The sequence below is a fragment of the Martes martes genome (genome assembly GCF_963455335.1).
Source record: "Martes martes genome assembly, chromosome: 17".
Classification (NCBI taxonomy): domain Eukaryota; kingdom Metazoa; phylum Chordata; class Mammalia; order Carnivora; family Mustelidae; genus Martes; species Martes martes.
The window spans coordinates 50,765,546-50,789,831 of NC_137905.1; the positions used below are offsets into that span (position 1 = coordinate 50,765,546).

Genomic DNA, 24,286 nt, shown 5'->3' on the forward strand with positions numbered 1-24,286 from the left:
AAATAGGTCAATGGGTGAACTGGGAATTTTTTTAAAATCCGGCATAAAAAAATATTTAGCATGAATATTCCTACTCTCTTGAGATATTGTTGAATGGAAGATATCAGGATACAGAAATAGGTATCTGCCTAGTTACACATCAGTCCTCAATAAAACCTGTGTGATGGCTAGGTGTTACTGACCACTTTTGTCTTGGACACTGAACTCAACAATCACATATCCATTTATCCATTTTCATTCTTTTTTTCTTTAAGATTGATTTAATTTATTTGAGGAGAAGCAGAAGGGGAGGATCTCAAGCAAACTCCGAACTGAGTGCAGAGCCCAACATAAGGCTCAATCTCATGACTCCAAGATCGTGAACTGAGTTGAAATCAAGAGTCAGATGTTTAAACAACTGAGTCACCCAAGCACGCCTATTTATCCATTTTCAGTGCAGAACACTGGATTCTCTCTTCCTGAGTATTGGCCTGAGTCACTGTTATAAACTCTGCTGGCTGAGGTAGGACATCAGGTAAGGATCTCTTTGCTGAAGGCTTCTAAAGAACATCACCAGGGCCAGGGGCCCTTTCTTTTCCACCATCCTCAGCAGGGTCTCATTCTTCCTCTGCCGTGTTGGCAACTGCTGCACCAGGTCCTTCTCTTCCTCGGTGAAGACCCCACAGTCCTGAAGATCATCTAGTACTCCGTTCAGGTCCCCCAGCCTGGCCTGCAAGTGCCGGTGGTTCTCCTTCATAAAGGCCTCCGCTGGACACAAGAAAGAGTTGCAGACTCAGAAAAGGACAGATCATTTAAGGCATTCAGAACCTATGCCCAGCTTAATATCATCTATCTATTTCTCTTTCTTTCTTTCTTAGGTTCCAGGGCCAATATAGATCCAACATGGGGCTTGAACCCATGACCCTGAGTCAAAAGCTGATCTGAGATCAAGAGTCAGACGCTTAACTGACTGAGCCACCCAGGCACTCCTTAAAGACATATTCTGTGTGGAGATGTTGCTCATTGTGTTTTGCATGTTGCCCAGATCTTACACACACACAGCCTATTCAGTCCTGTCCCAAAGGACCCAAGATATGCAGTCTGTTCTCAGGGTCTATGAATTTAGGGAAATTCAATGATCCCTCTTCTTCAATCCCATCCCCTCCTTTCTAAGCTTTGAGCACCTCCTCTTCATTACTTTCTGGTTTTCACTGGAACCCTAGAGACAGCTTTATCTTGTTCTACATTCATCTATTCATCCTTCCAACACTCTTGAAGTTCATACATTGGTACGCATGATACCAGAGGTCCAGGTGCAGTAGACTAGCTCCCTACCCTCAAGAGTCTTCCGATAAACTGGGTAGAAAGGGATTTAGCTGGCTCAGTACAACACAGAAGGACCAGAAGCACTGGACAGAAGGTATTTCATGCTGACTCAGGGTACTGTTTGGCGCCTGCATATAATACCTGTGTGACCTTGGCAGATTGGCTTTTGGATTTTGTTTTTTTGAGAGAGGGACAGAATGAGCACAAGCTGGGGGAGAAAGGCAGAGGGAGAGAGAGAGAGAGATTTAAGCAGGATCCATGCCCAGTGCAGAGCCTGATGTGGGGCTCACAACCCTGAAATCATGACCTGAGCCAAAATCAAGAGCTGGATGCTTGAGGGGAGGAGCAAGATGGTGGAAGAATAGGAGAGTAAATATCATCAGGTCCCAGGAGTTCAGCTAGATAGTTACCAAAACACCTACAAACTCAAAAGGAGATCAAAGAGGAGAGAAGCAGCAATTCTAGGAACAGAAAGTCGACCACTTTCTGGAAGGTAGGACATGTGGAGAAGTGAATCCGAAGCGATGAGAAGAGACTGGGGGTGGGGTTGGGGGGGTGCTGATTTCCTGCAAGCAGTAGAGCAGCGGAGCATGAAATTGGAACTTTTAGAAGTCTGCTCCACTGAGGGTCATCGCCCCAGAGGCTAAGTGGGCGGTGGAGCCCTCAAAGGGACAGTGTGGTCTAGGACCCACGGAGTCTCAGAAAGGCCAGGGTTATCTGAGTGTGACAGAGTCCCCAGTATCAGAGCAGGGAAGTTGCAACAGAGATGGAGCCAAGGAGGGACTTTCAGCTTGGGGTTACCTTAAACCATGATCCATGGCACAGTCGGACCACTGCTCTTCAAGCAGGGACCGCATAAATGGCAGATCTGGGGAGACCCCTCCCTCTTCCTCTGGGAGGAGTGGCATGGGGCATGGCAGGAATCTGCTAGGTTTGGAGACTCCAAACGGGGCTGGGTGCCAGAGATAGAAATGCTTGGTCACAAGACGGGTGAGCTCAGAGTGCAGCCGGAGGCCAGGGAGACAGGAGTGATTGACTGCTTTTCTCCGAGGGTGCACTGAGTGGGGCCCGAGCTCTTGGCTCCTCTGGCGGGAGACTGGGAGGCTGTCATTTTCATTCCCGTCCTCCAAAGCAGTATAGAAAGCATTCAGGGAACAAAAGCTCCAAGCGCGAACCTTAGCAGATTGCTTAGCCTGGCCACTGCCAAGGGCGGTGCAGTGCCACATGGCAACGGGCCCCTCCCCCAGAAGATCAGCAAGAACATCCAGCCAAAACCAAGTTCACCGATGACTGAGAACTGAGAAACGACACACGGAGATCACTGAGCTAGGGGAAAGCAACACATAGAATTCGTGACTTTTTTTCCCATGATTCTTTAGTCTTTCAAGGTTAAATTTTTTTAATTATAATTTCTTCTTATTCTATTTTTAAATTTTTCCTCTTTCCTATTTTAACGTTTTTTAACTATTTTATCTTATCAATACCTTTATAAAAATCTTTTTAAATTTTCATTGTTATAGTCATGTTCTATCCCTTCATTGTATTTAACCTTATTTTTAGTATACATATAGGTTTTTCTTTCTTTAAAATTTTGGGATACAGTTTCTTCTAATAGATCAAAATATAACCTACATCTAGCACATGGCTTTTTCTTTATAGCAGCAAAGTCCACAATAGCCAAATTATGGAAAGAACCCAGATGTCCATCAATGGATGAATGGATAAAGCAGATGTGGTTCATATATACAATGGAATACTATGCAGCCATCAAAAAAGTCCCAAATCTTGCCATTTGCAATGCTGTGGATAGAACTAGAGGGTATTGTGTTAAGCAAAATAAGTTAGTCAGAGAAAGACAATTATCATATGATCTCTCTGATATGAGGAATTTGAGAGGCAAGGTGGGGGGTTATGGGGGCCAGAGAGTGGAAAAAATGAAACAAGATGGGACTGGGAGGAAGATAAACCATGAGAAACTCTTAATCTCAGGAAATAAACTGAGGGTTGCTGGGGGTTGGGGGGAGGGATAGGGTGGCTGGGTTATGGCTATTGGGGAGGGTATGTGCTATGGTGAATGTTGCAAATTGTGTAAGACTGATGATTCACAGACCTGTACCCAAAAGCAAATAACATACTACATGTTAATTAAAAAAAAAAAAAAGAGTTGGATGCTTAACCCACTGAGTTACCCAGATGCCCAAAAACATGATTGCTTTGTATGTACAACTCATGCCTCTAGAACTATTGTTCTAAACACAGTAGCTCAGATAATCAATGCCATAGGCCGCCATAACCAAATAGCTTAATTTAATGATGTAATTTCTGTGAAGTCTTGGTGTTTCTATTGAAAAATCATTGGAGGGGCGTCTGGATGGCTCGGTCGTTGGGTGTCTGCCTTCAGTTCAGGTCATGATCCCAGCCTCCTGGGATCGAGCCTGGCATTGGGCTCCCTGCTCAGCAGGAAGCCTGCTTCTCCCTCTCCCACTCCCCCTGCTTGTGTTCCTTCTCTCTCTGTCTCACTCTCTCTCTCTGTCAAATAAATAAAATCCTTAAAAAAAAAAAAAGAAAAGAAAAAAGTCAAGTCATTGGAAGTGTTCATTCAGTGACTCCTCAATTTGAATGAATAAAGTTCCTCTCACAGAAAGATTCTCAACTTAACCTATTCTGGCTGCCTCAACTGTTCTCACCCCACCCATTTCTTTAGCAGTTTCTATTCAATCTTCTTCAATGGACATAAACTTCACTTTTGTCCTCTCTCCAGGGTGTACTCTGAAATTTTTCAACTCCCTTAAGGTTAGATCTGAGCTACCCATCTTATCCTCTCATAATTCCCTCTAATTCTCCTTTGGAACATGTATCACAACTGTATTTTGGTAACTGGGAAATCAGCTTCATTGTTTTCACCTGCTGGAATAGAAACCCCATGAGTGTGAGGTGTGTGTCTGTCTCAGGCTACGTTCCATACAGGACTGCTACCACTGCCATGTTCACTCTGATGCTCCTCCATGCTTCTCTGGGGAAGCCAGCCAAAGTGCATTGACAGGACTAGACAGAAGTGATGAGTATAATGCACAGCTATACATACCCGGAATATATGCCACACAACAGGCATTCAATAAGCTGCATTTGTCACCATGATCATTTTTATCACCATAATTCCATAGGAGAAAAATGCAACCATAGCCCTTGGCTCAGAAAAGAGGGGATGACTAGACTTTCAAGCAAAGTCTTCACAGAAGAGTTAGTATCAGAGGAGGATTTCGAGGAGTAGGATTCTGGTATTAAATACAAGATGCCACCAGGCCAAAAGGCAAAGAGGGGGAAAGAGATGTCAGGCTTCACAGTGCATGCTGGCCAGAATGATCTGATGCAAGATGTGGGCTGGCAGCAGCTTCTGAAGGGTGTTCTAGAGAGAGCACACGAGCGTGGGTTTCATCCTTCTGACACCAGGTGGTAGATAGCTCTTGCTCAATAGCTTGTAGAATAGGAAGGATAGAGACGTCTTCTTGGTGCTACACACTCACCACCTACATAAATCCCTTCAATTTCCTTTGTGAAATCATCTTTACCTCATTCTCAACTGTATCTGTGGTTGGGTTTGAACCCAACTGCAACTTCAGGTGTGGGGTCTGATTTTCTGTAGCTCATCTGCCTCTCTGGGCCCCCTGACCATAACACCAGCTGGCCAGGAAGTGGGTTTGTGCCATTTCAAGCCCGGGAGGAGTGAGAGGAGTAAGAGGGATCAGGGGATGTTCCCTTTCTCCTCCTGGATGATCTGTTTTGAGATAGGAGGCCTGTCACTTTTACTGTGTGGAGACTGACAATCAAAGCCAACAGCACAGAAGGCAGAATGCAGTCCTCTGAATCTTGACTTTTTTTTTTTATTTTCAAAAGGCTTTATTTCTTTATTTATTTTTAGTAATCTCTACTCCAAGGTGTGGCTTGAACTCACAACTACACAAGATTAAGAGTCATATGTTCTTCTGACTGAGCCAGCCAGGTGCCCCTTGGGTCCTTTGAATAATTTCTTTCTCTGTTACCTATCAACTCCAGTAACCTTAACCAATTCCCAGCTAATCCCTGTTCTCAATTTTCACAACAGCCTCCTAACCCAGCTCCCACTTCCTGTCCATTCCTCACCCACAGTCATCCACACTGTTCAGAACAGTGAGTGCATTGCTACCCACCTCTCCTAAGTCCCCCTTTGCCTTCAGCCTAAGGACCAAAAGAGTTCAGCCATCACCCTTCTGCTTTCAAGTTCTCTGTCTTGCCTGCCTCTGGTCTCATGTGTCCTCCGTCCCTGTAAAGTTTCATCCCCAGCCATATCGAACTGCTTTCACTGAGAGTTCTTCAGATACAAGATATTTTCCCCAATAAGACGTGGTTGCATGCTCAGAATCTGCATATTAAACCCTCCCATGAATTCGCGCAAGTGGCTCAGACTCCTTCTTTGTGTCTGACAGCACTCAGTCTCTGTAACTGAGGAGAAGGTAGGATCCCTCATTGAGCCACATCACACCCCTCAAAACCTCCTGACGTTTGGTGTGGACACTGCACTCACCTGAGAGGGGGGAAGGCGGTGATGCAGCACAAAACTGGAGCTCCACTAGGAAAGAAGGAAAAATTGGAAAATGAACCATTTACCTCTTTTAGTTTTTCTTTCTTTCTTTTTTTTTTGGGGGGGGTGGTGTTGTTTCTTGTAATCTCTACACCCAACATGGTGCTCAGACTCACAACTCTGAGATCAAGAGGCACAGGCTCTTCTGTCTGAGCCAGCCAGGTGCCCCTGCAGTTTCTCTGGTCTTTGATGCAATGCACTAAAATAATTTCATTCCATTTCCTGGGTTAAGGATCCCATTGGAACATTGATATATCTAATGGAACCCAATTAAGTAGAAGGTCACTCACTGTCCACCAAGGAAATGCATCAGAGGAAGTAACAGTTTTTCCAAAATTCTATTTCTATTTCTAAGCCAATATGTGAGGAAATGTGAAAGCTATGATGAAATTATCACACTGTTCTACATAAATTATCCTCCGGCAAATGTATTTTAGACATGAAATACCACCATGAAGCAAGTACATTTCAACAGTAAGTAATGATATTCTTTTAACCCTATAATACTGGGATTGTGATAGTGCAAAATTTATACGTTGAACACACATATAAGTTGGTGGGAGATTTGCCGATTGGAGCCACCATCTGGGAAAGTCATTAGAGTCTGTTTACCGTGAAGCCTTCCACAGGTCTTACATGTTCTTCCTAAAAGCCCTGCTGTTCTTTGAAGTTCTGATCAGTTCTGTGTCCTTCCTTCAGCAGCTGATTAGTCTCTACGTATGAAAACAACTATAAAATTGCCCAGGACATAGAATTAAATTGACTTTTGCTCCTTCTGATTCTTATGATTAGTATCTCTGTACACTGCCTCCTATGTATGAGAGGGTCCAATTCTCGATAGCAACAGCCATCCCCATCCCAGGCAAACTTGACCAGTGTCTACACTTCCGTTTCAACTCAACATTGACTCTAAGCTGGCAGTAGATTTATTTTCTTCTCTGCAGTGGGACCATAAACAGACCTTCTCCTCTGACACACTTCACTACAACCCAGAAAAGAGGTGCATAATTTGTTTTCATCCCCCCAAATTTAAACCTCATATTTTTACCTACCTGGCTTCACCAAAGTACGCCAGACCAAAGTCTTGTGTCTTTTTTCGGTAACTTCAAGTATGATTGGTTCCTCCATCTTCCCAGCAAAGACTTTAGAGAACACTTGGATTTCTCCAGGACTCCTGTAGGATAATTTCAACTCCTAGAAGAAGCACAGCACTTGAGTTAAAGTATCAGGGGGTTGAGGGCGGGGGTAGAAAGGCCTGTTTGCCTGTAGTGAATTTGTCACTGAGACATTAGCCATTTCCTGTACAGTCTCGTGGCTGGTTGAGGGAAAAGCAAAGGGAGAATGGACAATCTTTTAAATTTACAATTTTAGGAATTAGTATTATTCCACGGAAGGAAAGGTAGTCCAGCTCCTATCAGGATATGGTTTGGAGAATAATTACCTGAGCTACTAACCCTTCCCTGGTCTTCCTTTTTTTAAAAAAAAGGACAAAATATTTTGAAACCCGAATTAAATTTGAGTTAGATTCAAATTCTACTGACCTCGGGCATTATTTCCAGGTGAGTTGAACCAGACACAATATAACGGGAACCAAAATTCAGGGGTTCCACGGGGGGTGAGGTCTGCAGACGCACACCATGAAACTTAGTTTCTTCATCGTCTATTGCCTGAGGAAGAAGCAGCAGAAGCAAATCAGGGAGCAAAGCTAAAAGTAAACATATGCCTCTGGACTTGAGGGATTTTATTTTTTTAAGATTTTATTTTTAAGTAATCTCTGTACACAATGTGGGGAGCAAACTCACAACTCTGAGATCCAGAGCTGCATGTTCCTCCAACTGCCCCAGCTTGGTGCACCAGAGACATGTGTTAATAAAATTTTCCTGCTGGTTATCTCAGAGCTAGGGATTTCTTTCGTTTTTGTTTGTTTGTTTGTTTGTTTTTTCCTTGTCGGGGCAGAATGGGCAGAGGAAGATGGAGAGAGTGTCTTCAGCAGGCTCCAAACTCAGCACAGAGCCCAGCTCTGGGCTCCATCTCAAGACCCTGAGATCATGACCTGAGCCAAAGTCAAAGGTCACACACTTAACCAACTGAGCTACCAATCGCTCCCCCCCACAAAGGATTTCTTTTCATTACAAATCTCTGTAGAGTTTGATTTTTCTTTGTATAATGTGGCAGGGATAGCCTGAGTGTTCCTCAAATCCGGGGACAAAGAGGCTTCCTCCTTGTGCCTCGGCAGAGGACCATTCCTGTCTGCAGCTGCATCTATGAGGGACGAGGGTAGAGACGACTTCCCTCCATCGTGAGGCTCCTGCTCCATGAGGTGACAGCTGCCTGCCCACCAGCAAGCAATACAGCAGTGACGTCACCCCAGAGAGACCCAGAAGCAGAACAGAAGAGACCTCAGAGCTCTCTGAGGATCCACCCATGATACAGAATAGAACTCAAACAACAAAATAATAATAACATTTGACAAGCAAGCAAGAATTGCTGTCAAAAACAATTACAGTAGACATTCTCATCAGTCCGATTAGTAAATACTCTTGGTGGGTAGCGATCAGGTCAGGGCAGGAATGGGAAAGAGAAGCTGGTGATGTCCACTTCTCCATCTGGGTGCTGCACACATGGTGTGTTCACTGCAAAAATTAGGGAGTGATATATTTATCTGTGTATTTGATTCACGTTAAAAGAAATCCATAGATCCACTTAAAGGAAGGGTGTCCAATGCTGAAACATGAGTTTCATGTGAGCATAAATGAAGCTCAGTCGGTTAAGCGTCTACCTTCAGCTCAGGTCATGATCCCAGGGTCCTGGATGGAGTCCTCCATCCACCTCCTTGCTCAGCAGGGAGCCAGCTTCTCCCTCTGCCTGACACTCCCTCTTCTTGTGCTCTCTCTATCTCTCTCAGTCTCTCTTTCTCTCTCACTTTCTCTCTCCGGCAAATAAACAAAATCTTAAAAAAGAAAGAAAATAAAAGAAACGAAACAGAAGCACAAGGTCCAAGGTTGTAAGCAGATGGGTAATTCTCACTTCTCCAAATCTGCCAACCTTACCTTCGTTAGCAAGGAGTCACTGGGGATAAGGTACAGGTGAAATTTAGTATCTTCAGGGTAGAAGTGATAATAGAGCAGTGCCGTGGAAGTGATGGGGACGGAAACACCAGTCCCACTAGCCAATCTCAGCAGGATCCCCATCAGAGAGAAGCTGGGGTTTTCCAGGACGGCATAGAAAGGCTCCACTCGGGCTGGTGGCTCTAGGATCATCCCTTCATCCTTAAAATGCGCAACGTGGAACCAAGACATATCGACTTCATTTGCTGTAGGAAAATGACAAAGGCCATCAGACAAGTTCCCCACCAGCCCCACAGCCCCCCTCCCCTCCTTACCTGGCAGGGAGATGATGTGAGGGAGGTGGATTTCAGCGATGACCCCCTCGGGTTCCACGGAGATATCAAACAGTGGGCCTGCCACCACCCACTGTTCCTCGTGCTGTAACTTCAGGTCCAGGTTCTGACTCCAAGAATCAAACGCTATCCTCACGGTCACCGCTGCTGTTACCAAGAATCCAAGGCGTGTCACTGGCCACAAGTAGAAGCCAGCCATGGGGAAGTGGACACTGAAAGGAGACAGAGTGATAGTCATGCTGGGAGAAGACCAGGACTTTGATTTTTCTTTTTAGATTTTATTTATGTATTTCAGAGAGAGTGAGTGAGAGAGCATGAGCTGGGGGAGCAGCAGAGGGAGAGGGAGAAGCTGAGCAGGGAGCCTAACCTGGGGCTCGATCCCAGGACCTCGGGTACATAACCTTAGCGAAAGACTGACCAAAATCGACTGAGCCACCCAGGCTCCCCAGGTCTTTGATTAAAGAACAAAAGTGCAGAGGGATGTGGTGTTTGTGGTGGAGCAAAGTTCAAGACTCCTCTGTGGCTTTCACCACATTAGAAAACTCTGGCAAGTTAATGATGCTCTGAGGGACCCATTTTCTCTGTATTCTACATGTGTTGAAACTAAAACACCAACTCAGTGCATAGGATCAGAGAATCCTGACAATATTTCCAATATTGAAGGGATGAATCGCATACCTTATCATGTAGGTGTGTAGATGTAAGTATCACACAGCACATACTTCCTTTATGGGAGAATTGTATTGAAACAACCAACATCTTCAATTCTTACCTGTATCTGTTTGCACTCTCATCAATCAACTCAATATCCACATTTCCTTCAGGTCCCAGAAACTGGTAACTATGACAAGCTGGTCGAACCCCAGAAAAGAGTTTAGGAGCCTCGAGGGGCACTAGTGTCTTCTCTTCCAAGTAAGTCTCTTCTGAAAAATACACATTGTATGTGTCAGATGTGGATTTGCTGGAAAAGGCACGGCCTAAAGGCATTCTGGATTTTGAATTGCACATGTGCTGTTGGGAATCCAGATATCAGAGAGAAGAGTATGGAGGGAGAACAAGGGGCTTTGGTCTTGGCATCCAGACAAAGAAAGGCCCAAGAATGTTCTTGGTCACTACTGAACCTGAACCCCCAAATTTAAGAAGGAAGTGAGGCTGGATGGCTTTGTTGGGGGGCAGTATTCACCTAGAGCAGGAACCACGACAACTAAATTTCTACATGGTCCCAAGAAGCAGCTAACACCTGATGCTGGCGGGGGATCACAAGTCCATAAAAGGAGCAAGCATGAAAGCTTAAGAAGGAAAGTCATATCTGTTCACCCTAGTGTTCACCGCCATCCAACCCAAGGCACCGCAGACCATCCCCTGGTTCCCCCAGCGTTCCCACCACCCAACTGGGAGAGCCTTCCCAGCAGCACTTAGACACCCTCTACGCATGCGCTCCCGGATACCATTCTCTCCGCTCAGACTCCGGGTGAGGATGATTTGCATAGAACAAATATCTGTACCCTGGATGATAGAAGTCTCTGAAACACTGTGCTCGGAGAAAATTGGTTTATCAAGAATTACATATGATGGAATCTCATTTGGCAGAGAGTCGGGATTTTGGATAGGAAAAAGGAAAATTCTCAGACGGTTACCTAACCACTCTGAGCCTTTTTTTCTCCCATGTCAGATAGACTAATGCTACCCGTACCTTATAGAACTGCTCTGAATCTTGGTACTAGCTGTGTGGCACCTCCAGAAGTGTGACACCGTCGGTGTCAGCTGTTCATGTGAACACAGATGAGCTTCCCCCAACCTCGTGGCTGGTAAGCACAGGAGCTGAGCTGAGCACCAGGACACAGCCAACACCAGTGCCCTGCTCTCCGGAATCTCACGTGGCTTTCAAACTACTTCACACCAAGTGGGACACTTTCCAACCATGAGCATTTAGAAGTGGAGTGTGTAATGACAGGATCTAGGACAGCAAGTTGGGTAAATTTTTCCAACCCAGTGAGCATCGGGCTGGTATAGCGCTGAATTTGAAGATGGAGCATGTAAGAAAGTCCTAATGCTGAAATGAGGTCATAAGAAAGAACTCTTAATCCAATAGGACTGGTATCCTAGTGTCCTAAAAGAAGAGGAAGAGACACTAGATCTCTCTCTCTCTCTCTCACTCTCTGGGTACACGGAGGAAAGGTCATGTAATGACCCAGAGAGAAGGTGACCATCTACAAGCCAGGACAAGAGGCTTCATCAGAGACCAAATCTCCCAGAACATTGATCTGAGACTTCTGGCTTCCAGAATGATGAGAAAATTAACTTCTTTCATTTAAGTGCCTTCATCTGGGGTATCTTGTTATGGTGGCCCTAGGACACTCATACAGTAGGAATGTCTCCCAGCCCAAAGCCTGTCAGAGTACAAATGTCACAAAGGATCAAGACCCTTAGCACACATTGCTTATATTTTGAAGTCTTAGCATGGATTAGGGCAAAAGAAAACAAGCCCCTTTTAATTAACCCAAACACAATCCGATGCTGTCACACCTCACCTGGAAGATTTCTCTCCTCTAAGTTTGCTTTATTTGTCTTGACATAGAGTCTAGACGATGCATTCATAGAGTTCCTTGGATAACAAAAAGGGAATATGTAAAATGCCCCTAATAGAGTGTTTAGAATATGGAATCTATTCCAGACGTTTTATCCACGATGACAAGTACTTCGTATTCCCATTTAAGTTGTAGGGAGGATGGTGTTAGAGCTAAGAAAAAGTTGCTTTTGATTGTTACCACCCCAAAGACTTCAAACTGTCTTCTCCCCATAAAAACACAGGACATTTCCATCAGCCCACTACACACCCCTGGCTTCATCTCTATATTAGACAATTACCTGATTCTTGTGTCTGTGAAGATTCCTGGTCTTCTGATTTGCTACTGCTTGGGACCCTTGCATTTCAAAAATAAAGAAAATATTAGAAATCAGTTCAGAAGGGATGACTGACTGGCTCAGTCATTGGAACATGTGGCTCTTGATCTTGGGGTCATGAGTTTGAGCCCCATTTTGGGTGTGGAAATTACTTAAAAATAAAATCTCAAAAAAGTAATCAGTTTACCAAAGTAAATAAATAAATAAGTAAAGGGGATGTGATTACAAGCTAGAGGCCACTAGCCAGGAAGGGCCATTTAAACTTTCAATTACCTTCTTGGCCGTGAGGTTACCTCCAGAACACGGATGTTATGAAAACCACCAATCGACCTAAACCAAAACGGGAAAGGAAAGGATTCACATCAACATCGTCATCATTGGACACATAGATTCAGGCAAGTCTATCGCTACTCTTGTCATCTGATCTATAAATGTGATGGAATCGGCAAAAGAACTATCAAAAAATTTGAGAAGGAGGCTGCTGAGATGGGAAAGAGCTCCTTCAAGTGTGCCTGGGTCTTGGGTAAACTGAGAGCTGAACATGAACGTGATATCACCATTGATATCTCCATGTGGAAATTCAAGACCAGCAAGTATTATGTGACCACCGTTGATGCTCCAGGACACAGGGACTTTCTCAAAAACATGATTACAGGCACATCTCAGGCTGACTGTGCTATCTTGATTGTTGCTGGTGGTGTTGGTGAATTTGAAGCAGGTATTTCCAGGAATGGGCAGACCTGTGAGCATGGCTTAAACATCCTTAAAAATAACACCTTCTGGCTTAAACACTGGGTGTAAAACAACTAATTGTTGGTGTTAACAAACTGAATTCCACTGAGCTACTCTACAGCCAGAAGAGATACGAGGAAATCGTTAAGGAAGTGAGCACCTACATTAAGAAAATTGGCTACAACCCCAACACAGTAGCATTTGCACCAGTTTCTGGTTGGAATGGTGACAACATGCTGGAGCCAAGTGCTAACATGCCTTGGTTCAAGGGATGGAAAGTCACCCATAAAGGGGGGAATGCCAGTGGAAGCATGCTGCTTGAAGCTCTAGATTGCATTCTGCCACCAACTTGTCCAACTGACAAGCCCTTGCGTCTGCCTCTCCAGGACGTCTATAAAATTGGTGGTATTGGTACTGTGCCTGTGGGCCAAGAGGTGACTGGTGTTCTCAAACCTGGCATGGTGGCCACCTTTGCTCCAGTCAATGTTACAACTAAAGTCAAGTTTGTTGAAATGCATCATGAAGCTTTGAGTGAGGCTCTTCCTGGGGACAATGTGGGCTTCAATGTCAAGAATGATTTTGTCAAAGATGTTCATCATGGCGATGTGGCTGGTGACAGCAAAAATGACCCACCCATGGAAGCAGCTGGCTTCATGGCTCAGGTGATTATCCTGAACCATCCAGGCCCATCAGTGCTGGATATGCACCTGTGCTGGCTTGTCACACAGCTCACACTGCTTGCAAGTTTGCTGAGCTGAAGGAGAAGATAGATCATCATTCTGGAAAAAAACTGGAAGACGGTCCCAAGTTCTTGAAATCTGGTGATACTGCCATTGTTGATATGGTTCTTGGCAAACCTATGCATGTGGAGAGCTTCTCTGATTATCCTCCTCTGGGCTGTTTTGCTGTTCTTGCATGAGACCAATGGTGGTTGTGAGTGTCATCAAAGCAGTGGACAAGAAAGCAGCCGGAGCTGGCAAGGTCACCAAGTCTGCCCAGAAAGCTCAGAAAGCTAAATGAAGGGGCGCCTGGGTGACTCAGGTGTTAAGCATCTGCCTTCGGCTCAGGTCATGATCCCAGGGTGCTGGGATCAAGCCCCGCATCAAGCTCCCTACTCTGCAGGAAGCCTGCTTCTCCCTCTCTGACTCCCCCTGCTTGTGTCCCCTCTCTTGATGTGTCTTTCTCTGTCAAATAAACAAATAAAAATCTTTTAAAAAAAGAAAGCTAGGGGCACCTGGTGGCTCAGTGGGTTAAAGCCTCTGCCTTCAGCTCAGGTCATGATCCCAGGGTCCTGGGATCGAGTCCCGCATCGGGCTCTCTGCTCAGCAGGGAGCCTGCTTCCTCCTCTCTCTCTGCCTGCCTCACTGCCTACTTGTGATCATTGTCTGTCAAATAAATAAATAAAACATTAAAAACAAATAAGTAAATGAAAGCTAAATGAATATTATCTCCAATACCTGCCTCCCCCATCTTAATCAGTGGTGGAAGAAATGTCTCAGAACTGTTTGTGTCAATTGGCCATTTAAGTTTAATAGTAAAAGACTGGTTAATGATAACAATGCATTGTAAAATCTTCAGAAGGAAAGGAGAATGTTTTGTGGACCATTTTTTTTTTGTCTGTGTGGCAGTTGTAAGTTACTAGTTTTTTTTTTTTTTTTTAAGATTTTATTCATTGAGCAGAGAGCCCAATGCAGGGCTTGATCCCAGGACCCTGAGATCATGACCCGAGCGGAAAGCAGAGTCTTAACCCACTGAGCCACCCAGGTGCCCCAAGTTACTAGTTTTTAAAACCTGTACCATTTAATGGAGACAACTTGACCAATAATCTGTCACAGGATTTTGAGACCCATTAAAACAAAAGTTTAATGAGAAATGGTAAATAAATAAGCTTTCATTTAAATTAAATTAATTTTCAGTTCCTCAGCTATAGTATTCACTTTTCAAGTGCTTAATACCTACATGTGTCAAATGGCTACCATATTGGCTGATGCAGAAGGGAACATTTCCATCATCCCAGAATGTTCCACTGGACAGTCCATTAGACTCTCAAAAAAGAGATGACTTGGACAGTGTGAGGTTTCTTAACCAGATATATGAAGAGTAGAACCAAGGGAACCTCACAGACAAAATGTGGCTTGACCATTCTATGTCTTCACCTATTATACCAGTGTCCAAAGTGGTCACACCTAACTTTTCTTGTTTAAGTTGCCCTGACTGGGCGTGTGTCACTTCAGCTGGTGGTAGTGCAAGGAGCCGAGACAGCAGGGAACTGGGTTCCCATCTGGGTTTGGGAGATGACTGCTGGGATTTCTGAATCTGGTGGGCATTGTGGCCAAGGAGATCTGAGGGACTATACCTGAGGGCAAGTTAGATGCACGCTACCCACCCCGAGTCCTTGACCGTGCAGTCTGTTCACTACCAACAGCGTGCACTGAGTATATTTGCCCGAAGTTGCTAAATGCAGACAGTGCTTAGAGAAAAATGTTCCAAATGAGTTTGTAAAACTTACTGCAGAAAATTCACAGAAACAAGAAGCTGGACTTAGTGAGGGTCAAGGCAGAGGAGGGGAAGAAGAAGAGAAGAAAAAGCAGAAGAGATATGGAAGGGGTCAAGCAAAGCAAAAAAAGGAAGACAATATCACAAAACGTTAGGATTGCCAAAATTCCCAGAGTGGAAAAAGAACTATGTAACAGGAGTGTGTGGCCTTGCGACTCTCAAAATTGATCTTAAAGAAGCTCAGAGTGGGGCACCTGGGTGGCTCAGTCAGTTGCCTGTCTGACCCAATTTCAGCTCAGGTCATGATCTCAGGGTTGTGAGATGGAACCCTGAGTCCAGCTCCATGATCATCTCGGAGTCTGCGTGAGATTCTCTCTCTCCCTCTCCCTATGCCCCTCACCCACTTATTCTCTCTCTCTCTCTCACACACATACACACACACACACACACACACACATACAAATAAATAAAAGCTAAAAAAATTTTTTTTAAATGAAACAGATTTTTTTTTCTTTTTCCTCAAAGATTCTCCTGTGGTGCCTCAGTTAAGAAGAGGATGGAATCATCATTTTGGGAGGTGATAACAGATGACATACTTATGTCATTCAGGAAAAATGAACAGAGGTCGTTGATGGTGGCCTTGAAGACCTTGAAGCAAAGAAGTGACTTTTGGAAAATTTGTCTATATTTCATGGTCAGAACCGAGAGTTGATATGGCCAAAAGGAAAGAGAGCTTAAAAAAAAAATACATATTTAGGGTGCCTGAGTGGCTCCGTGGGTTACGCTGCCACCTTTGGCTCAGGTCATGATCTCAGGGTCCTGGGATCGAGTCCCGCATTGGGCTCCCTGCTCAGCGGGGAGCCTGCTTCCTCCTCTCTCTCTCTGCCTGCCTCTCTGCCTGCTTGTGATCTCTGTCTGTCAAATAAATAAATAAAATCTTGAAAAATGCTCCCCCCTTCCCCTGAACATTTTCCAGCACGCCACATCAGGATGCCCCCCCCACCCCCGTCCTTCCTCCTCATCAGCAGTCAGTTTCCCAGGCACTAAGTTGGTTACTTGCATTCATCCCCAGCTCAGCCAATGACGCAGTGATCTTTGCAATAGTTGCTGCCTTTCTGTGTACAGCTTCTCAAGACACCTTCCTGAAGGAAGAGGTAGTTGGCCTCATTCAGAAATTTCTGGGTTTGTTGGTAAGACTGGATAAGCTCATTCATTCTCCCCCTGATTCCTGTATCAATGACCTAAATCCCCTGATTCTCTTCTTCCCTGTGATATCGAGGAACAGAATCCAATACTACCATCAGCTTTCCCCGGGTAATCATTCCCCTTACTTGGAAATCGCTCCCTCCCAAGACAGTTCAGGAGGGATGTGCAGTATTGGCTCTCCTGTTAACCGTTCTTCATATTCTGAGGAAGGACAAGTCTGGGAGCTGTCGTTTGACGTCTTATAAGTACTGCTTAGAGATTCTCCACCATATCCACTGGAAAACAGAAGGGAAGTTGTGTTAGGAATACAGCGTGGTGGCAGTCTGGTGACAGGACAGTCTCTGTGGCATGACTTCATGTTCATTAAAAGCCCTAGACCCCATGCTTCGTCTTTAGGGAAACCTTATCTCAAGCCCCCATGACTCCATCTCACCCTCATTATAACGGATTCAGCTGTGTCTCTGTGTCCCGCTCCGCATTGCTCTCTCCATCCCGGGGAAGCAGAACTCAGTCGATTCTCAACACCTAGAACCTGCTGTAAGGTATTGTTTCCTAATAGGCTATTGACCTAACCTTGTTGAGAATTTTTGGGAAAAAAGAAGATTCCTAGCTTATATTCTGCCCTCACCCTTCATTGGTTCCCAAGAAAATGGGACCCTATTGTGATTGAAATTCCGGGACATCAGTGACGTTGTGTATGTGTTGTAAGGACCCACGTAGTACTAAGGCTCCTCCTCTACCTCCGGTCTCCATGTGGTGAGGGACACATGAGCATGCTACGAGGGAAGGAAAGGATGGATATCAGGCTTGTTTTCTTCTTCCACTGGGGATCCTCATGCAGATATGGAGCTGGAAAGCTCTAAGCTAGGTGCTTTCTTCTTCATGCTTGAGAGCTGGTCTCTGGTCTCCCTGGGCTGGCTGGGATCAAGATTGGGGTTAGGAGCCAGAGAGCGTCCTTTGGGCCAACACCTGCACTGTGTAACATGATAGCTACTAGCCCCATGAACCTATTTAAATTTACTTTTTAAGTAATTAAATTCGGAAATCAGCTCCTCACTTGAACTAGCCCTATCGCAAGTGCCCAAACATGACAAATGGCCAGTTTCCATATTAAACACCCTGGACATGAAATATATCTATCATGGCGAGAATGTTATTGATAACTCTGACCTCGATCACCTATTACAATCCAGCTGACTAGACACAGGCATTGAGTATCTCCCACCGGCTCAACCAAATAAAGTGGGTCTTTGAGAAAGGGTGGGTAGACAAAGCAAGACTGAGGAATTCTTGTGTTCATCAGCAGCATTTTCCAGCCCAACAAATGTTACCTTGATCAAAATCTGTATCGGAGTCAATAGTACTGAGTCAAGTCAATTTCCTGATCCTGACAATGACTACTAATATAAAAGGTATTACCAATAGGGGAAGCTGGGCTGAGTGTACATTTTTGTCACTTCTGTATTTTTTTGCTCCTTCCCATGAGTCTTAAACTATCTCAAAATAAAAAGTTATAACGATGAAAAAGAAAGAAATATGCTGGTTTTAAGCAAATAATCTAAACGTCTTTGCTTTTCATGAATCTCTATGAGACAGAGGGACAAGAGACCGAGGGACAAGATCCAAAATCTTCCATTTTCCCCTAGTGATGATATGTCCCTTACCTGTCAGACTGTGGAATGGGCAGGCTCTGAGAAGGGATCAGGGCCGTCCATCCCGGATTTGACATGGAGCTGAGATCTCGGGCGGTCTCCTCTGTGCTTCCAAACCAGCAGCCCCCGCACAGCCTGGGAAGACACAGGGAGTTGTAATTTGATTGTGTGCAAGGAACTTGGTGGTGGGACGGTCTCTTTGCCGTGATGGAGAGAAAGTAGCACGAATTGGATGATCCATCTTCGGAGAGGCATTCTCTGATGTCCACCCCGGGATCCACTTACTTCACAGTGTTAACTCTTCCTCTGTCCCCGCGCAGCAGACAGGGATGTCTCAGCCCTTCATGCCCATCACATCTATATGTAATACCTGCGAAGACTGGCTACAGACCCATACATAACTTCTATAACGATATCACGTACTAGTAACGTAGGGGGTATAAGAAGTCCCTGACTCTCGTGCTATCCTTTACTGGTCCTAAACAGGAGGGAAGTTTTAAAAAGTTGCACAACACTGGATGAGTTATACTTCCCCCAAAGAAACAGCTCTTTATTTAGTGTGAGTTGGTCGTGACTATGGAGACCAAAGAGACAAGAATCCACAGGCTGTCAAAGCCATTTCCTAGAACTTACACTCGGGTCAAAATTGTGGCTTCACTCTTTGGGTGAAGTATCAGTTTTCCAACTTTTAAGTAAGGATATAACACAAATCCTTGTGATGAGTAACCATAGAAGGGTAATATTACTTAGTACCCAAACTAGAAAACATTGTGTTCCCAGAGAAAGTAACTCACTTCAGTGATCCTCCTTATTCCCTGGCCTGTGGGGATACTACACATGCCATTGTAACTGAATCTTTGGTCCAATTCACTTATTGCAAGTTCTAAGACAATGCAAAAACGTGCATGAATTGGTCACAGATGAGACATGAGCCTCTGAAAGCATGTTGATGGGGAGGAGCAGAAGCTCTCATGGATGGAGCTCAGTGGGCTTGCCTGGTGCCATGGGGTGGTCAAAAGCATGGCCATGGCGTCAGGGAAAGAGCTGGAGGAACATCCATAGACTTGTTTGTGCTCAGGTATGAAGTTGTGTGGTCAGAGTCAAGGTCATATTACCCCACGATGGAGAGAAGAAGTCTAAGTAATACATCTGTGTGCCCAGGAAGGTTTATCCCTTCTGGAATGATAAGATTGTATGAATAAGTAAAACTGTGAGCAGAGCCTTTATTTAAAGGAAAAAATAATAATAATAAAAGCCACAGAACTCAGAATTTTGTGCAGCAATAATGAGATACAGAGGAATCAAAGTCATCAAGAGCCCTCAAAGGGTAGATATGTACCTTCTCCATGTCAGACAGCATCTCCAGGATCTATCAGAGGACATCTCCTGGATCTCTTCCTTAAATGTATCTTTTCCCGTTTACCAGCTCGTGTGTTTATCTCTCTGCTACATTAACCCTGTGAAAAGAAAAGAAAATTGGAAAAAAGAAAAAAAAGAAAATTGTATCCAAGTAAGTTGGAAGAACTTGCAGATAAATGTTAGCCATTATATCTCCACACGATAACCAAAATTGTTTATTGTCCATTCAATAGAAATACATCAGTTGAAGTATTTCCAGTAATGCTAGGCACTTGGGAGAGGGGCCCAGAAAAGATTATGAAGTTGGAAACATATTTTATTTTGTTTTACTTTATTTTATATGAAACTCTCTATGTGCAAATACAAGAGATGCAGAAACAACTCCCAGATCAGAGACGTGGTATCACCAAGATGGCGCTGGAGGAGACCCAGCCTCCGTCCCCCTGATGAAAATCACAAATTCTCAGCTATCCACAAACAAAACCAGCTCTGGGAGACATCTGGAATCCACAGAAGAATTTGCAGCAACACAGTGGGACAAAAAACTGGAGGAAAAAGCCACATAAAATGGGAAGGAAGAAGAGTTTCATTTTGCACACACCACCTTGCAACTCTGTTATGGAGAGGGCTTTGTTCCTTAAACCACACGAACCAATCTCTGCTAGCTTCAGACTTGTCCTCTGCAGCCCCCACATCTCTCTCACCCGTCAGAGAATGGAGGAGAGTCAGGGCCTTGCTCTGGATGAGGCTTTGGCTCAAGGGAATGTTGGGGCTGCTTTGATCTTCCATCCAGACCATTAAACTTTCTCCACATCAGCAATAAGGGTGTTTCTCTTTCTTATTGTCCATATGTTCCCCAGAATAGCACTTTTCATTTCCTTCAAGAACTTTCCATTGAATTCACAACTTAGATTACCAGAGCAGGAGGCCCAGCTTTGGGCTATGTCAGCTTTCTTCATGCCTTCCCCAGTAAGTATTATCACTTCTAGCTTTCAATTTAAAGTAAAAGATGTAAGTGACTCTTCCTTTCACTTGAACAGAGAGGCCATTGTCGGAGTATTAATGAGCCCAATTTCCACATTGTTGTGTCTCAAACACTAGGGAGGCCCAAGAGGAGGGAGAGAGATGGGGAGAGGCAGGCCAATGGAGCAGTCAGGACACACACAACATGTGCTGATTAAGTTCATGGTCTTTAAAGGGCAAGGTTCATTACAACAGCAATGTTGTAGGATTGCAGGGTTCTCGTCTCCCAGAGTCAAAGAATGACGCTCGTGGACCCAAAAGGGTGAAGTGAAGGAAAAGTTCATTAAGTGAAGGTGAGAACAGAAAGGAAAGAAAAAGCACTCTAGAGTGAGAGACCCAAAGGGCTGCCACCCAGGGTTTTTAGGGCAGGTCTTTTGTTGAAAACTTGACTAGGAAGTTTGTGACCTTTTTGGTTAAGTTCATCTGGCATCTGGGAAGAATCATTTAGAGTCCTGCTGGGTAAACATTCTGTTTTGCTTATTTTATGTGGTAGTCCTACCCAAAGTCCTGGGAATCCCACCAAAGAAGCAGCCAAAACTATTGTGTCAATTACTCTGAAGTTTACATCAAGTTGTCTAGCTTAGGCAAACAACTTTTTTTTTAATTTTTTTAAAATTTATTTTGACAGAGAGAGAGAGATCACAATAGGCAGAGAGGCAGGCAGAGAGAGGAAGGGAAGCAGGCTCCCTGCTGAGCAGAGAGCCCGACGTGGGGCTCGATCCAAGGACCCTGAGACCATGACCCGAGCTGAAGGCAGAGGCTTTAACCACCCAGGCGCCCCGGCAAACAACTTTTAAAGACAATCAGAACTAGATTTAGCATCTGTAAAAGTGGGTTATTGAAACATAATTTCCTCTATAATAACCCTCATTTTTAAAGATAACCAAATCAAGACCAATTTGTTGGCAAAACAAGTCCAATTTTAACAAACTTGATTTAATTGTTTACATAAGTTCGGCAAGAAGAGCAATTGGCCATACAGAGCTTTTAAAATTTGCTTTGCTGGAAGTTTTTCCAAGGAATCTCTAGGTTGAAGTCTTAGCAGTCTCTTCAGGCCAGAAGCCAAGCCAAGTGCTTACCACCAGGCATGTCAGCAATACCTACAGATTTGGGTGGATTCCTCTTCTTGAGGTCCCCAAAGTATCCTGACGTTCCTGCACCTGCCAGGAAGTGACATCCTTTACTCACCTGGTGAGGCTGCTGGGAACCTGTAAGCAAGGTATCAGGCCAACAGTTCCAAGGGGCTTTTATGGCCCCATGTTTCATAAAGTCAACCTCAGTTCCTTAAAGCTCTCTGGTCCTATCTGAGTCTGTGCATGTCTTTCTCAAATACAACATTCCAGTCAAAGCCTTGGTAAAATAACCAGTTTCCAATGCTGTCCTGTTACAAGGAGAACGGATTCTTACTAAACTTATGCAAATGACTAGGATTGCCATGGAAGAAAGAATACTTATTGAGACCTTTTGAATTGCAGAGGGTTCAAGTAGAGAGAAAAGTTAACTCCTTCAGTTTGTTGACAAACGCATACATTTCTGGAGTCATGGTTTTCTTAAGAGAAAGTTTTTTTTAATCTGGAAGACTAAACATTAGAGAACCTTCAATGTTTTAAACAAGAGTCACAAAACTATAATCATTTTCTTAGTTCATTTAGTCCCATGTTACTAATTCCTGTTCAGTTTTGTTTTTTTTAAGATTTTAGTTACTTGTTTGACTCAGAGAGAGAAAGAGAGCGATCACAAGCAGGGGGAGCAGCAGGCAGAGGGGGAGAGAGAAGCAGACTCCCCACTGAGCAGGGAGCCCTGACCCAGAGCTCCATCCCAGGACCCTGGGATCATAACAAAAGATGAAAGCAGATTCTTAACTGACTGAGCCACCCAGGCACCCCCCATTTATTTTTTTTAAGATTTTATTATTTATTTGAGATAGAGAGAGCAATGATAGGGGATGGGCAGAGGTGGAGGAAGAGTCAGGCTCCCCACTGAGCAAGGAGCCCATGAAGGTCTCCATCCCATAACCCTGGGATCATGACCTGAGCCAGAGACAGACACTTAACCAACAGAGCCACCCAGGCGCCCTGGACATATAACATTTTTTTTTATTAAAGATTTTATTTATTTATTTGACAGACAGAGATCACAAGTAGGCAGAGAGGCAGGCAGAGAGAGACAGAGAAGCAGGATCCCTGCTGAGCAGAGAGCCCAATTCGGGACTCGATCCCAGGACCCTGGGATCATGACCTGAGCCGAAGGCAGAGGCTTTAACACACTGAGCCACCCAGGCATCCTGGACATATAACATTTTAGTAATTACAATGTTAAGTGATGACCTTATTATCAAAACACATTAAAACTTTAAAATACCTGTTTGCTGGTATTTTCCAGGTAACTTAAGATACCAAATTAACAAGCCTAATTGGTCAAAAAGACTTCATTTATAATTTAAATCTTGGGGAAGTTTGTTTAAAAACCTCAGAAAGTTATGAAGCGCATGCCTAAGTAGGATTACAGATATTACAAAACCCAAAACTTATTTATTTGACCAAATGACAATAAGTTTCCAAAGGTAAATATGTAGGGCCATATAGCTGTTAGCAAAAGTTAGTTCCTTTATTTTTTTTAAAGATTATATTTATTTATTTGACAGAGAGAGAGATCACAAGTAGGCAGAGGGGCAGACAGAGAGAGAGGAGGAACAGGCTCCCCACTGAGCAGAGAGCTGATGCGGAGCTCGATCCCAGGACCCTGAGATCATGACCCAAGCTGAAGGCAGAGGCTTAACCTACTGAGCCACCCAGGCGCCCCTATTTTGTCGTTTTTTACCTGAGACGCTGGTGGGAAAATCTGAAGTGAACGGTGTCCCAAAGGCCAGCGGCACACAGGCGGTGCGGAAACAGGAAGAGGAGGGGGGAGGAGGCAGAGGGCGCAGAGCGCTGCCAGAAGGCAGAAAAAGAAAGTTCCCGGTCCTAAAACCTGTCAGCCCCGACAGATGAGCAGATGCAGAATTGTGGACATTCGTTTCTCCTCCAAAGTGTAATCAGGAGTCCGTGTCAGGCCAGAGAAGACAGGGAATGGCCCAAAACAGAGGGAGTTTCAGCAGCTGCTTGGGAGGGTTCTGTAAAGCCCTAAGCTAGACTAACCAGAGGCAGTGGGTTCCAGTGGGAGTCACTGCACTAGAAACGAAGCCAGTGTAGATATTAAGATATTAAGAGGAACAATGAGAGAAAGAGAGAGAGAGTCAGCTTCCCCTTTGCTCCGGCGGGCCTGGATTTATTCTGAGGAGGTCTACTTGGATCATGATCACCCAGCATGTCAGAAGGGAGTTTATTGGTTGAACTCATTCGGGCAAACACATTTTTTTTAGGATTTTAAAAATTTATTTGACAGAGAGAGAGCAGGAGAGCACAGGCAGGGGGAGTGGGAGAAGCAGCCCCACCCCCACCCCCTGCAATGAGCCAGGGACCCTGGGATTCTGCAAGAGGCCCTTAGGTCAGGGTCCTGGTGTAAAGCAATGAAGGTACCCCAGGTCCATTTGCCTGTGTCCGGATAGATCCTGCTGGGGCCATGCAGTGTTACAGGAGCTCTGGCCTTTCA

General features: G+C 44.6%; 1 protein-coding gene and 1 pseudogene across 3 annotated transcripts; one reads left to right on the top strand and one right to left on the bottom strand.

The window, feature by feature from the left end:
- Window positions 1-251: 251 nt before the first annotated feature.
- LOC308358550 (caspase recruitment domain-containing protein 8-like) lies at window positions 252-23,598 on the bottom strand. Of its 2 annotated transcripts, XM_080828782.1 has the most exons (13): window positions 23,516-23,598; window positions 19,653-19,770; window positions 18,326-18,448; window positions 16,787-16,936; window positions 12,501-12,557; window positions 12,192-12,247; window positions 10,096-10,246; window positions 9,306-9,535; window positions 8,974-9,236; window positions 7,465-7,590; window positions 6,976-7,117; window positions 5,867-5,911; window positions 252-747 (listed from the first exon to the last, which is right to left on the bottom strand). In XM_080828782.1, exons 2-13 carry the CDS (start codon window positions 19,694-19,696, stop codon window positions 482-484), a joined length of 1,653 nt encoding a protein of 550 aa, XP_080684908.1. In that variant the 5' UTR covers window positions 19,697-19,770; window positions 23,516-23,598; the 3' UTR covers window positions 252-481. The 2 variants fall into 2 exon arrangements, with proteins under 2 accessions (XP_080684908.1, XP_080684907.1); XM_080828781.1 differs by having other exon boundaries at window positions 8,974-9,535; window positions 23,516-23,565.
- On the top strand, window positions 12,577-13,979 carry LOC308358552 (elongation factor 1-alpha 1-like; annotated as a pseudogene). Its single transcript has one exon. The product of its transcript is annotated as an elongation factor 1-alpha 1-like (transcript).
- Window positions 23,599-24,286: the final 688 nt, after the last annotated feature.